At 49.0% G+C, this 14,837-nt stretch overlaps 1 protein-coding gene across 1 annotated transcript in view; it reads right to left on the bottom strand.

The window, feature by feature from the left end:
* WNT6 (Wnt family member 6) overlaps positions 1 to 12,093 on the bottom strand; it is a 43,178-nt gene extending 31,085 nt beyond the window's left edge. Inside the window, exon 1 of the mRNA XM_044438288.1 lies at positions 12,017 to 12,093. Coding sequence (XP_044294223.1) covers positions 12,017 to 12,093 — 77 coding nt within the window. The remainder of the gene's footprint in view (positions 1 to 12,016) is intronic.
* Positions 12,094 to 14,837: the final 2,744 nt, after the last annotated feature.

Raw genomic sequence — 14,837 nt, 5'->3', positions numbered from 1 at the left:
CACACACACACACACACACACACACACACACACACACACCTCTCTTCCTGGGTGGTCAGGCTCTATAATTAACTCAGCAACAGTACATCTAGTAATAAGGGGCCTCACAGCAATGGAGCACATGCACCCAGGCACGACTGAGGCATCACATACAAGTCCTCAAAGAGGTGTAATATTCAAGGTGTGCCTCAAAATGTGCTAGGGTCTCACACACAAGAGCTGAACCTATTTTTCTTTTTGTGGAAACTGTGGGCAAAATGCTTGCCATATCTTTCTTAAATCTGGTCGGGCTGCCAGGGACCAGATAAATTTGCTTCTCAGGTTGCATCTGCTCATGAGTCAGCAATTGGCTAAATAAGCTAATAAACTCATGTCACTGATATTATAAATTGTCATAAACACAGGCCAAGATGGGGCTGGAGGAGAAGGAATTTATTTATTAAAGCAGGTCTACATGATTCAAACAGTTTGACATCTTAATGGTGGGGGGAGAAGAACACTGGTAAAATCCAGACTGGCAGATTTGCAGGATCACTGTCAAGAGAGAAGGGGAAACTGAGGCTGTGTGATTCTAGACAGCAAAACTCTGATTTTCTCAAACTTGTTTTGTTAGATTAAAGAACTGGTATGGTGTAGTGCAGCATTTTAAAGCAGCCTTCCCCAACCTGGTGAACGTCAGATATACTGGACTACCACTTTAATCAGTCCCTACCAGTTTGGTCATTGGTCAGGAATTAGGGGAATCAGGTTTTTTGGTCCCCTGAGGAGCAAGGACACCAGGTTAGGGAAGATTAAACAAGAAGGCCCTGGCTTCAGTTTTGCCTTTGCTATGAACTTGCTGGAGGGCCTTGGGGAAGGCACTCCCTTTGAAAGCTTCACGCTACACATTACAATATGGGGATAATACATGCTGACTTTACTGACATAGCTGTTGTCCAGCTAGCAATAGGATAATACATACGAAGCACTGTGGACACCCTAAAGCACTACAAGATGCTTGTTATTCCCTTCTACAAAGCGCTTATAGGTTTTGCAGTAGAAATATCTACAGCCACGAGTGTCTGTCCCATTTGGTACATCCACCATCGTTCAAAACGGCACACTGGCCAAGCAAGGAACACTGCCTGCAAATATGCCTCATACAATTTTTCAGGTTAGCTGAATGTAAGGCTTCCTCTGCAGATTCATGGACTCGCAGGGATATTCTGGGAGTTGGAGGACTTAAGGATTGCACCCTTACTTGGGCACCTCCTGTCTGAATATTCTCATCTTCAAAACAGGCAAATGTTTTCTAAAATATCTTCTGGGCGCTTAATTCCTTTATTGCCCTGGTTTTACTCTGCAGCTGATCTCTCCTTCTTGGAAAATTCATTCTGTTGAATACAGACTTGAGAGGGATCATAGCTTGTTGCTAGAGCATGTGGTTTGCAATCATATCGAAGGTCCTAGGATTGATCCCTGACCTTTCCAGATTAAAAGATCAGGTAGCAGGTGAGGAGGAGGATCTCTGTTGGAGAACCACTGCCAGTCAGAGGTGACAATATTGATCTTTTATAAAGCAGGTTCCTGTTTTTCTCCTCCAACAGTTATATTTTCCCCCTTGATTCACCTTCTCTCCAGCAAGTTAAGCCCACTGCTCCTTGTCCAATGTATCAAACAACAACATTCAAGGATACCGTTTTGGGGAAGCTCTGGAGTCCTATTCCAGGGGTGAGCAGGGCCAGAGGAAAGGGGAGCAGAGTCAAAATAGCCACATACTGTAGCTTACAGATCTTGCTACTGATAGCTAAGCTTTAGGAGAGGCATTTCAAACTGTCAGAATGGGGCCGGGGGGGGGGGGATTTGCTGGACATGCAAATGCTAGGAAACTACCCACTGACTGGAAGAAGGAGTGGGACCAGAAGATGGGGATGTGCCCCCCTGGGGAGCACCAGATGGGGATCCAAGGCAGGCCTGATATAGATTGCAAACACACCAGGTTTACAAGGCAGGGAGCAATCATTTTATCCACACAGCCCCTAATTCTAAGCAGGCTCCTTTGGGCAAGCAGAACTCCCTGCTCCCAAAGGATGCAACAGGTTCTGCACAGGCCTCAGTGGGAGGGACCTAGAGGAAGAGGGCGTGGCTTAACAAATATCACCACTGGCCACCTGTGGGACCTGGGAATGGTACTGCCCTTAATGGTACTGCCTCTGCTGCTGCCCTCTGCTGGCTGTTGATAAACCCTAAACAGATGCTGCCATTCTCCATTCAAAGCATGCCCTGGCTGCTGTTAAAGAGAGTGAACAGACCATAGGTCTCTTTAGGGATCCAAAGCACATTTCCTGGCATATGTGGCTATTAAGTCTCCATCTCCATTTCCCACAAGCCCCAGCACTGACCATGGCAGGCATTAATCTGTGTTGCGATAAATCCACCGTGACGCAGATCAACGGGCTAGACTCCTTTGCCAAGTTGTTTGTGGTGGGAATAACTATGTCTCCTCAGATCTCAGATGACGCAATTAGGGTTTTCTCGTCCCTCGAGAAGCAAGACAGCGATAATGTCAAAACCACTGGATGAGATCAATCATACATTGTGCCCAGAGCCCATGGTGATGGTGGCCAAGCTTTTCATGAGTGATTAGATTACTCCAAGAAGAGCAGACTCTTGAGCACCTATCATATCTTTACACCAGCAGAAAGTCTGCCCGATGGTGTGAACGCTTATACATTTCCCCAACAAGATCTAATTGAATTAACTCTGTCCGTCATACACTCTGTTTGTGCCTGACTTCCTGGAACACAAAGGACAGACAGTGCATGAGAGAGAGGCAGCCTTGGGGCACTTACACTCAAAATCACTCAATGAGGATTAGTAACGTCACAACATTATTCAACCACCCCATCCCAGTCACAGCCAAGAGTGTTAAAGGTGGGAGGGTGAAGGGAGTGTCTTTCCCTTGCTCTCCAGTTGATGCTTCAGAATAAAATGTGAAGTGCAACCCATACTGATTATTGAATGGAGTTCACTTATTCTGGTTAAATGATCAGTGCAGAGTGAAAAGCTCCCATCTGATATATGAGGCACTAGATCAGGGATGGGGAATGTGTGGCCTTTGGATGTTGTAGGACTGCAACCCCCATTACCCTTCACTGCTAGCTATGTTGGATAAGGCTGGTGGGAGTTGCAGTCCAACGGCATTTGGACAGCCACCCCTTTTGCACCCCCAGACTAGATGCTCTGAAAACTTATGTAGGCAGCATAGCAGCAGGTCATGAGACTGCCAGAACTGGTAATGTTCCTCCCCTGCTGGCCCACAGCTTTTGCTGCCTTTTTCTATGATAGTCACTGTGGGCTGGTTTGGGGAGGGACTGTTGCCAATGCTCCCTCAGGCAAAGGACAAAGCTGGTTGCTCCACACCCATTGCATGTACAGAAATGAACTGGGCCTGCAGATCAGTGTCAGCAACAGATTGCATCTGGCAGCAGGTCCAGGGAGCGCAGGAGAGCTCACGGGATGCCAGGCAGGCCGTGTGGCACACACAGCTCCATCTTCCAACAGGGGCGGTTGGCTGGGGCACTTACAAGGAATGGTCAAGGGACTGTGGCTGCTGCCCCCCAGCATTTGTCACCAGGGTATAGTGACCATGTGTCCTTTAGTTTGAAGTGGGGGGAGGGGTTATTGGAAGAGCTCGAGAGACAGAGAAGGAGGAGCTGACCCTTGACACTACCTGGCCAGCTGAATGAGCAGCAGGCAAGCAGGTCACCTGGCCACTGCCTTCCACGCTATGGTGAGTGGTTTTGCTTTTCTATTTAAATTATAGGAATTGTTTTTGCATTCCCTTCTATACAAATAAGCTGGCATGTGCCAATGTTATTTAAATAGATATCCTTTTCTCTCCTCCTGTGTCGGTGACAGAGTTTGTTTGTTTGTTTGTTTGTTTTTTGGGTGGCAGTAAGCAATTCACTAGTGGCCACCCTCACTTTGCCTTCATGCCAGGGCCCAGGGCCAACTCTTGATGAGTGGTAAAGCCTGTGCTTCATATGTAAAAAGCCCAGGTCCAGGCTCTGGCACGTGCAGATGAGCTGGGAAAGACCCCCATCTGAAACCTAGACAGCAGTTACAGGTGGTCAAGATACTGAGCTAGGTGGAACAGGAATCTGATCCAATATCAGGGCGCTTCATATGTTCCCATTCAGCTCAGCGCTCTGTGCCTCCTGACACCATGGGAGGTGGGGGAGAGGATTCTTTAGAGCCCCATTTCCAAGTTTGTGGGATATCACTGCTGGGACGCTGGAGGCAGAGCTCCTGCCCTGCCCCCCTCACAGTTGCGGCCTCTCTGAGGTCATGTCAGCCCCAGAGAGAAGCAAAGGGGGCATTCCGGGGGGAGGCTGGGGCCAACGACTTACATGTGGCCCAAATGGACCCACAGCCTGCTTCCTCTGGCCCACTTCTAGGAAGCCAACAACAGCCATCTAAATGAAACACAGAGCATGAGGTGTGGCAACAGCAAAAAGCATGCCTGTGCTGCGCTTTGGATACATGTAAATCTCCAGCGCTGGAGGTTTACATGCATCAAGGCAAGGCTGGGACCTGCCGGACTGCGCCCAAGACCCTGATCGGAATGCCAGAGCTGTCTGGAGTTAAGCTGGCTGGCCCAAGCCTTGGCAGCAGCACCTTTCATGGAACTCTTCCCTGGAGGAAAGTTGCCCAGGTCACTCCCTTATGCTCCCTCAGGAAATAAGTGAAGGCTGTTTATTTCAGCACATTGCAACTGCATCCCAGTCTTACTGCCTTTTTATTGAGTAGCTTAATGGGCTTTAAATGATCAATCTACTAGGTTCTGTTTTAAAATACACAACTCTTATTGATATGGTTGTATATCTGTCTGATATCTCATTGTCAGCCACTCGAAGGGCTTTTAAAAGTCAGGAGGTGGGATGTAAATTTAAGAAAGAAATTAATCATCAAAAAACTCTATTTGACATAATTACATTTCTTTTGGGGCCAACCCTACCAAAACATAGGTTGGTAGGCCCATCCCTGTGGAAGCTGCAGACATATCAGTAATAGTGAGGTTTACAAGCAGAAAATACCAGAGTCTTATAAAGAACAGCAAGATAACTATTAATTATTAAATTTCTTTCTACTACGAGAGAAGTTGTTTTGGGGTTTTCTCATAAAGGTATCAAAATGTCTTGGACCAGCCCAGTTATCACAAAATTAAGACTTGCCAGAGGCTGGAGATCTAAATATATCATTATATATTTAACTCACTTCTGCTTCCAGATCACTCTGGAAGATATAAGCAAATCCAAAGTTGGAGATATCACAGAGGTTGTTCTACCAGGATTGCTGATTGTGTATGCAGTCCTTCAAAAAATCCCATAGCTTTCAGTGGGCAATTGCTACCCATATACGCCTCTCACCTGAACTTGGGAACAACTGTGTACTTCACCTGTCTTCCATCACTGCCACAAGAGTTTTACTGGACCCACACTGTGCTCTTCTCCCCCCACCCCCCCACACACACACTTTTTTTTGGGGCCAAACTGGGAAAGCTTACATTGGATCAATAAATAGCATTATCCTCTAGATAGGGTTCTAACTGGATATGTGTGCTAACATAACTTAAATTTTACACAGTGAAAATCTGCACTCTTGAAAAAATGTGAAACTGAAAAGAAATGCATGAGAAATTTTCCTTTTGGCACTGTTTCTACCACTGTTGCTTTAAAAACAAGTCACTAGCATTCCAGGCATGGGAGTCCATCTCCTGACTATTGAAAATTCAACTTGACTCTTTGAGCATTTACCCACTATTACCCACACTATGTCAAAATGTCTTTCACATTTTTGAGAGCTAGAAGCCTGGGATTTCTTCCATGAATTTTGGTCTTTGGAATGATGAATTCAGCACCAAATCTCTGCTTGTTTTAAGCAATCACAAAATATAACAGTGCTGCCCAAGTACTCTGTGCACTAATTGTTGCTTAGCCTTTCTATAAGACCCATCCTCTTTGACGTTCTAAACCATGAGCAGAGCAAAAACAATGTTGAGAAGGAAATGCCAAAGTTCTTCTGGATTATTTTTGCCTTTTTGTGCTATAAATGAGTTCAACCAGCATGGCCTAGATAGGTTCTCTTTGTGCAATGTCTTTGTGTCCAGGGTTGTTTTCTTCATGGTTTTGCAGCTGGGTTATTTTTTAAAATTAATTTTAAACAAAAACTAAGAAGCAGCCAACCCATGCTGAACCTCTGCCCTCCTCTGCATTATCCGCCTAAGCTTTAAGGACCGGCTCTGCCAATACACACAAGATGATCACAGCCTTTCTTCCAGATGAGTCTCCAGCCCTCTCTTGCCCGCCAAGATTTCAGCTGCTTTCATCCTGAGCATCCCTGCTCAAATTCCAGCTCTGGGTCTCTAGCACCCTTGCTGTAGGTAACTGCCCAATCGTCTCTCCATTCTCTGGAGCTGCCAAATGTTCTACAAACCACCACCAACTAGACCCTAGAACCAGCTACATCAAAGGCAGTGCTCTGGAGTGTGTTAGCACAGCAAGAGTTTGGAATTTTAGAACAATGAAAAAGCAGGAACTACAAGCATGAAAACCTGTTTAGAAACTGCAGCAAAATTCCCAGCTGGCCACTCACAAGGAAAAGAATTAGCTTCAGGGAGTTAATATGCCTAGTTCTGGCATACATGGAGCATGCAGGCACATAGCAGCCCAGCCCATTTCTTGGTAAGGACATTTCCATGCCAAAAGCGAAAACCCAGCGTGATCTTCCTGGTGTGGATTAAATGTAAACCCCATTCACAAATCTCCCTCAGCAGGAGTGCTCTGCACTTTTTCTGCAGTGATCCAGCCTAAGTCAAGAAAACAACGGTCCGAGCCTCCTCCAAGCTTCCAGAAGACTTGCTTCTCACAAGATGGCCACTGCTCTAAAAGCCAAAGTGGGGATGGGGCTGCTTGGGCCCAAAGGGCTTTTGTAGGTGCCAGCTGAACTGCCCCTTACCCTGATGCTTGTGTCCATGCTGCCAAGGAGCGCTGCTGCATATGTCCGGAGGGAGGGGAGTTAATAACATGCCCTGCATAGGAACACAGACAGCTGACTTAGCCCAGTGCTGTTAACACTGACTGGCAGCATCTCCCCAGGAATTCAGGCAGGATTTTTTCCAACCCTGTCTGGAGACGCTGGGGATCCATGTAGCGATCAAACCTGAGCCATGCCTCTACCACTGAGCTGCAAACCTTCCCCCTTGTTTCAAGCAGCACCATGAAAGTAGGGGCAGGAAGAGGTGAAAGTGGGAACTGCTGTCTGAATAATGGAGCAACCATTTTTAAATTGTGTCTTTATAATTAGCATTGATAAATCACCAGTTTGTTTGTTTGTTTGTTTGTTTGTGTGGTTTAATATTAGTCAGCCTGGGAAAAGGCATCATTTTGGCGGCAGTTCAGCCAGCCATCTGGAGCAGGCACTGGGTAGCGCCATAAAGATCAGCAGAGAGAGAGCACACATGGCAGTGGAGTCTCTTGCCACCCCTTCCCTTACTCTTCTCACGATTTCCATGCTTGGAGAGGGATGGTGAACAAGCAAGGAGCAGCAGAAGCGTGCAGCTCCAGGAGCTGGGCCTTTGTTGGGGTGTGAGGTTCAGCAGGCGCCAACCGTGCCAGCTCCTGGCACTGGCCTTGCTGACGAGGCAGCAGGACCTCTCAGATGCTGCACTGTTTAGGTGCCACTGAAATGAACAGGGTCCACACAAGACAGCCAGTGTGGTGCAGTGGTTAGAGTGCTGGACTGAGACTCCAGCGACCTGGGTTCACACCCCCACTCATTCATGAAACTTGCTGACTTTAGGCTAATTGCTTGTTCTCAGCCTTACCTTCATCATAGGGAAAAAAATGGAAAGGAAGATGATTGTGTAAATTGGCTTGGATTCCTCCCAAAAAGAAGAAAGAAGAGGGATGTGAAGGTAATAAACAAACAAACCAATAAATGCAGCAGCAGCAAAGAGCACATGTGCTGCCTGGCTTATTTTAGTGAAAGCAGCCCTGTGTCTTCTATTCCCGTGTCGCTTACAGAGGTGGAGGGTGGCGCCCCTTGGCCCTTCCCCAGCAGGCAGCACAATGGCTTGAGCCTGCCCTCGCAGAGAGAGAGTTCGCTGTCTGGAGTAGCCAGGAGTGCGACATTGTAAGAAGAACGAAAGCACTTCAGCCAGAAAAATTTGTGCCTGACCTGATCAAGAAGAGGAAAAGCAAGTAGAGGGAGCAATCACACTTACCACCCATTCTGGCCTGCTTGCACTGGCTTCCTGTACATTTCAGAGCTTGATTCAAGGTGCTGGTTTTGACTTATGGCTTTGGAGTGCAATCCCAGTCAGATTACTGACTTGTAGTCCCCCAGTACAAACCCACCCAGACCCTGTGGTCCGAGGCTTTCCTACAGGTTCCTCCTCCAAAGCCCTTTTCAGTGGCAGCCCCCCAGCTGTGGAATGCCCTTCCCACCGAGGATGAGTACGCTCCTCCATCTAAGATTGTTCTCCGTTTCCAGGCATTTGATGGCATCTCATGGGATTGTAATGCTAGTTGCTTTATCAGGTCCTAGCCTTTCATTGTAACTGTTTTAGCTATTTAAATGCTTTTTTAAACATCTTGTATTTCATTTTTTGTATATTTTGTCATGTTTGTGAACCACCCTAAGAACTCTGGCTACTGGGCAGAATAGAAATAAAATAGCATAAAATACTAGTAGTCGTGTCCCCACCATGGAGATGGCAAGCAAAAGCACGTGCTATCACAGTATCAAGCCAAATGAAGACATGCCTCCCCTCAACTTCTGCATGGTGTATTGCTTTAGGGTCCTTAACCGGAAGGGATCCCACTGCACTTGATTCTCTGTGTCAGGGACGCTGGACCTCTTTCAGCCCAAGGACCAAATTCTTTTTGGAGATGCTTGAAGGGATGCATTCCAGAAGTAGGTGCAGCTGAAGGCAAATGAGATAGGCCCAAAACATCAAAACCACCAACATAGTTTACCTTAAAGCTGCCATTGCCAGTAACTAATCTTTAGGATAGATATTTAGATCTTTTGGAAAGGGTAAAAGCTGCAAAACCCAGGAAACCACCAAATGGTGGTCAGGTGAAAAGAGGTGTGGCCATGGAAAACCCCAGAAGTCACCCCAAGCTGGCCCACTTTATCTATAGGTTTTGCATTCAATTTCTGCCCCCGCCACACACACACTCTCTCTCTCTCCGCACAAAAGCCACCCATCACTTATTACTAAACATTTATTTTTTTATTTGGAAAACAAGTTGTCTTGCTGCAGGAGCCCAAGCAAGGTATATATGTCTGGGAGCAGGAGGCATAAACTGGGCGTCCAGCCTTATGTACTGTGAAGGCTCATCTGGCCTTCAGTCCTAGGTCCAAGTGAGGGACCATCTGCCAACGCTGAGGCTTGAAGCCTGGAGATGACTCCCGGGTTCCTCCACACAGCCTACCGCTGCACAAAAGTCAGCTGTGACGTCTCTGCGCACATGTAGATTCCTCCCTACCATTTCAGATAACCATGCTTTCCCAGGAAAAGAAGCTGCTGGCTGCTCTTGGTGGGATGCAGCTGGCATCAGTAAACATGCCTTCTCCCACACGCGGAACGGATCCTGTTTGTTTGGTGGGGCAGCAAATAAAACATTAGGTAGGCAGGGTCAGCAGCACCTGCACGCTCTGCACTCGGTGATTACAGTGTCTACTGTAATTTGCATGTATGAAGAGGCCCCCAGAGGGGAAAAAAGGATAAATAGAACATTCCTATGACATGGCCTTATTTCAAACACCATGGTTTTTTGGTGGAGTCAGTTAGTTAACCCTTCAGTCACCAAGTACTGGATCATTATGAACCTGCACTTGTGAATCAGCCCTATGTTCGCAAGTGCATGAAAAAATCCAGTCTTGATCTCCTGGAACCATTAAGACACATGCAGGGAGGCATGGAGGTTGTCCCTACCATCAGTACCACTAAGGAGTTAACATCTGTCTTGGACTCTCCACCCAGACAATGACTGTGGATTTCTTTGGAAAGCTTGGCGAGGCAATGTGTTCATTGGCAAAACATATGCCTTCCTCCCCATTTTAAAGCCTTCAAGTTGTAGTCCCTCAGGACAGGGCCAATACCAAGGGTAGGGATGTGGCCAGGCACCTGTCTAGGGCCCTTGTACTAGCCAAGGCCCAGAGTCCCTTGAACTTGCCCCTCCTGCTCATTGCAACGTGCTGGTTCACCTGCCCATTGCGCTGGCTCAGACAGCCATGGTGCTAAGATGGAGGAGCTGGAGGTGCTGTTTGCTCTCTGGCTCCCTGCCTGTCAAAGGAACAAGAGGAGGAGGAGGTGTGAGAGCCGCTGGTGATCATGGTGGTGGGAAGGCCTTGCCCAAGAGCCCTTAAATAAAATACGTGAAGCCAACACTCACCAAGCCCTTGCTGCTGGGGAAGGCACGGGGCAGTGGTGTGGAGGGGGGCTTGTTTTCTCTCAAACTGGCTGGGACAACAAGCAGGTGGGTTGTGGAGGAGAGGAATCCCCTCCAGGGAAGAGGGGCAAGGAGGCAGGGAAAGGGTTATCCAGAGCTTGATTTGGGAGGTCAGGCAAGTGTGACAACTTGGAGATGAATCACCTTAGCTAATGAATTATGTCCCTGGTTGCAGGGAAGGAAGCTAGGCTGGAAAGCACTTAAAAAGGGATCAGGACAGGTTGGGTGAAATTCTTAATAGATTTAAATAGGTCATGTTTCGACAGATACCTGGGCTTTTCCGAGGCTGGGTCCCAGCTATGAGCTGGTTGGTGTAATGAACCCCCCCTTCCCCTCCTTCTCTTTCTTTCTCCGTGGCTTGTCTCCCCCGCACTCTTTGATGAAGGCCCCACGACAAGAGGTGCAGAAGGGGGGGTGTTATCGGAATCACCTCGCCTTTTCCTTACACACTGTCTTTTTTTAATTAAAGTTGACTTACTGGAGGGAAGGCAAGGCAAGGTGCCCCCTGCCTGCATCTCCAGAGATCCGGAGGCTGTTCGACAAGGGGTCGGTCGAGCCCCCCCCCCCCCTCCGCCGCCGCCTCCTTCCCTTGGCCTTATGTAGGAATGTAGCCCGAGGACAGCTCAGCGCTCGCTTGGCGACGGCTCCCCATCCCAACAGGAGTGACTCGCGTTTACCTTAAGATCCCCGAGGGCTTGGACGGGGCGGGGAGACAGGAGAATCAGATTGCGAAAAGAGAGGAGGGGGCGCTCTGAAGTTGAAGAGCTTTTCTGTGGGTCTCCAAGGAGCGGGGACTGTATGAGACCGTCCTATGGGGCGGCTGTGCCCTTGGAATGAGGAGATGTATGCACGTTGGGCGTGAGGAAGTCCATTCCGTTGGGATTACTCTTCTATGCGGGAGATCTCGAGAACGGGGGTGTCTTTGAGGGAACTCTCTCCTGGGACTTGGGGGGTCTCCAGGAACGCGCGCGCATGTGCAGTGTTGAGGATAACCAACGGGGGTCTGAAAGAGGGTATATGCCCTGGCGCTATAAAGTCTATATAGCCCGGGGCACTATTCCAGAGCACCCTGTTGAATTAGAGGGTGCGGAAAATCTGCTTCCCAGGGCATCTCTGAAGCCGGGACAGTGTCTTTTCCTCGGGGTTCTCGACTACCTTCCATACGGCCTCCCTTCCTTCCAGGCCGGCTGGAAGCACTTGAAGACTGTACACCCGGCGCTAGCTTCTGGCCAAAGACCGCGGTCGCCTCGCATTTCTGAAACCTCTTTCAGGATAGCCCCGCTCCGCGGGACAGCCGCTCTTCCCCGCCCCCCGACCTCCCAGAAGAACGCTCTCTCGCCTCGGAAACCTCAGCCTGGCCGCTGCCCCGGCGTGGCTCTTCTCGAGGGCTCCCTGGCCCCAAGTGTGAAGTAGCCCGGAGAGCAGGCAGCCCTCCCCTGCCTGCTCCGGCTTCTTCCTCCCCTTTGGAGAGCCCCTTCTCGGGACCCCCCGGGGGCACTGCTTCAGCTACTCACCACCACAGCCCGATGATGTTGGCCGGGCAGAGCAGGATGAAGAAAAGCCCCAGCTGCGTCCGCGACGGGGGCAACATCCTAGAGTGGGGGCGGCGGCGGCGGCGGCGGGGGCTGGAAGATCGCCGGCGGTTGCGGCGCCGGCCCCTTCTCCAGCGCGGCGCAGCGTGCGCCTTCGGAGGCGCGGAGCGAGCGAGCCGGAGTGCGCCGGGCACAGCGGGAGTGCCGAGCCACTCGCGGGGCTAGGCGAGCGGCTGCTGCTCCAGAGCCCTGTCCCGGGCGGAGGAGGAGAGCCAGGCAGGCAGGGAGGGAGGGAGGGACGGACGGACGAGGCTGCTTCCCCCTGACAGGCAAAGCGGAGCGCGGGGAGGGGACGGCGAAAGACAGAGCGGGAGTGAGGGGGGAGCGGGGGCTGAGTGAGTGCCAAGCGGCGCATTCCGAGCGCACCGCGATTGCCATCTCCCTCCGGCAGCCCGGACAGAAGGACCGAGTCTGGGAGGCGGGGGAAGGGGCGGGGAGGGCTGCAGGGGACTCTCTCCGAAGGAGCCAGCCCCGCGAAAAGGCGCCCCCCCCCCGCGTCAGCCCCCCGCGCGGACCTGCAGCCTGGCACACCGGCCCTCCACACCTGGCCAGCCAGGGGCGCCGCTGCCAGCCGAGGCTCCGCTGCCTCTTCCCTTACGCTGGCCAAGTGGCGACGCCACCAGCACGGCTCCTGCATCTTCTCTGGGATTCCTTGCTGCCCAACGGCGAGAGCAGGCCCTGCTGGTGATGGTGCTGGTGGTACATTGTCCAGCTGCTTTTCCTACACCAAGCTGTGCCCCAATGGTCCTTCGATGCCCCGCATTTTCACAGATATATTGTCCACAGATGCCCCACTTTTTTAGAGGTCTCAGTTTCTTTCGTACTTGAAGCAAGGACTCCATTTGGCTTCTTCCTTGTCGACCTCATCCCAAAGTCTTCCGCTGAAACCCTGGAAACAGCCAAGTCTAGCTCTTGAGCCTTATTTTGAAATCTTAGGACCATGGGACATTAGGATTAAGTGGAACTCTGAGCGAGTGCAGTGTGTCTTTTCACGTAACTCTGGGTAATGCTGCCCCTACCACAGAAATACACAGGCACTCACACCTGAGGAAATGCACTGTTCAGAGGCTAAGTTGCCTTTGCACAGTCGTGCTGTTCCTCACCTGCTAAAAGAAGACCCTGTTCTATTCTGTTAACCAAGACTTAATAGAGTAGGTTTGGTGGTGTACAGAACTTAGAAGAGATAGGGTCCCTACCCATTGGTTTTGTCACACTGCAAAGCCTTTAGTTTAGACGTGTCCAGCACTCAAACCCTTGAGAAAACCAACCCCAACCCCAGAAGTGTTCTTATTGGCAGTCTGTTCTGTCTCTCAAGCCACACAAACAGCTTTCCACCATCATGCAGGTAGCTCCTGTCACGGCCAGTCTAGCTGGCCACTGTATCCCTCAGAGGGAATTTTCCCAGCCCCAAGGCAGTCAGTCCAGCAAGTTCAGGCGATTCCCATTTCCGAAATACAGCTAGGCCATACCTGCTAGGCATGATGTGCGACAGCAGTGCCCAGACTATACAGGTGGGAGTCGATCTTCTCAAAACATCACACCTTTCTAACTGTTATAAAGAAAGTGCAGGTGAACTAGTGCAGCATAGTAGTCAAAAGCATGTGCAATGAGCCACATTTCTCCAAAATCACTGCATGAGCAAACCTCTACAGAGTTTCTTGCACTCTCTGCAGCCATGGACAAGCTCCAGCCTTCCATCTGTAATACAGGAATAACAATTGCCTAGTTAATTTGTTGTTTGGAAGATTACTGAATATATGTGAAGCTTTGTGAGTACACTAGAAATCCCAAATGCTGTTACTTATCATAACAATAATAAAACTGTTACTATTAAAAACATAAAGAAGATCTTTCATAGGATCTCTCCCCCTCCCTTATTCACAATATTATCTTCAGCAAAGTTGAAGCTTTGAAAAACAACAGATACATTCATGAGTGGGGGTTCCAGTTCAGCATCTATGAGACTGTGCATTTACTTTGACTCTGAGACCATGTACATTATTGCTCCCTTATTTGACTGTTTCTGGGCACGTAACACACCAGCCACTTCCCTCCATTAGATACACAGATACTCCAATGGGGGCTGAAGTCCAAAGCACATTTACCTGCAATTAGGTCTTGCTGAACATGGCAGAACTTATGAGAAAACATATATATATATATATATATATATATATAGCATCATACTGTAAGGCTTACATATTCCTATGCACTTACTTGGGAGTAAACAGTAAATACAGTAGTCCTGTGAACTCAGGAACTTCGTAGAAGAAATATGATTGGGAATTCTTTCTCCATTCTCCACTGTCATTGCCTGCAAGGTGGGGCATCTCTGTTCCCATTTTACAGAAACATGGGAAAAGCCTAAACCTAAACACACTTGTTTGCCCAAACCAAGCCTGCTGAATGAGCTGGCACATGAATTCAAGTCTCCCAGGTTCAAGAACACTTAATCCCAGTATGCAGTTTGTACAGATGTATCAATCAACTATCAGCATTTGTCTTCTTTGAAGCTTTCCCGCCTGGGCTGGCATAAAACGCATGGTAAACCTCTCCCTCTCTCCCTCTCTCTCTCTCTCTCTCTCTCTCTCTCTCTCTCCTTATATATATATATATATATAAAATGAGTCATATGAAACCCTTCCTGGCTACAAAAATTTTAGTACTCAGCAGTGTTGTTGTTTTCCTTTTTCTGTTTAAAGTGCTCCACAGAAAGACTTTTGAAAAATCTGTCCCACTGAAA

This window comes from Varanus komodoensis, unplaced genomic scaffold, assembly GCF_004798865.1.
Source record: "Varanus komodoensis strain SLA01 unplaced genomic scaffold, ASM479886v1 scaffold32, whole genome shotgun sequence".
NCBI classification, from domain to species: Eukaryota; Metazoa; Chordata; class Lepidosauria; order Squamata; family Varanidae; genus Varanus; species Varanus komodoensis.
This window is presented reverse-complemented; position numbering and strand designations above follow the sequence as displayed.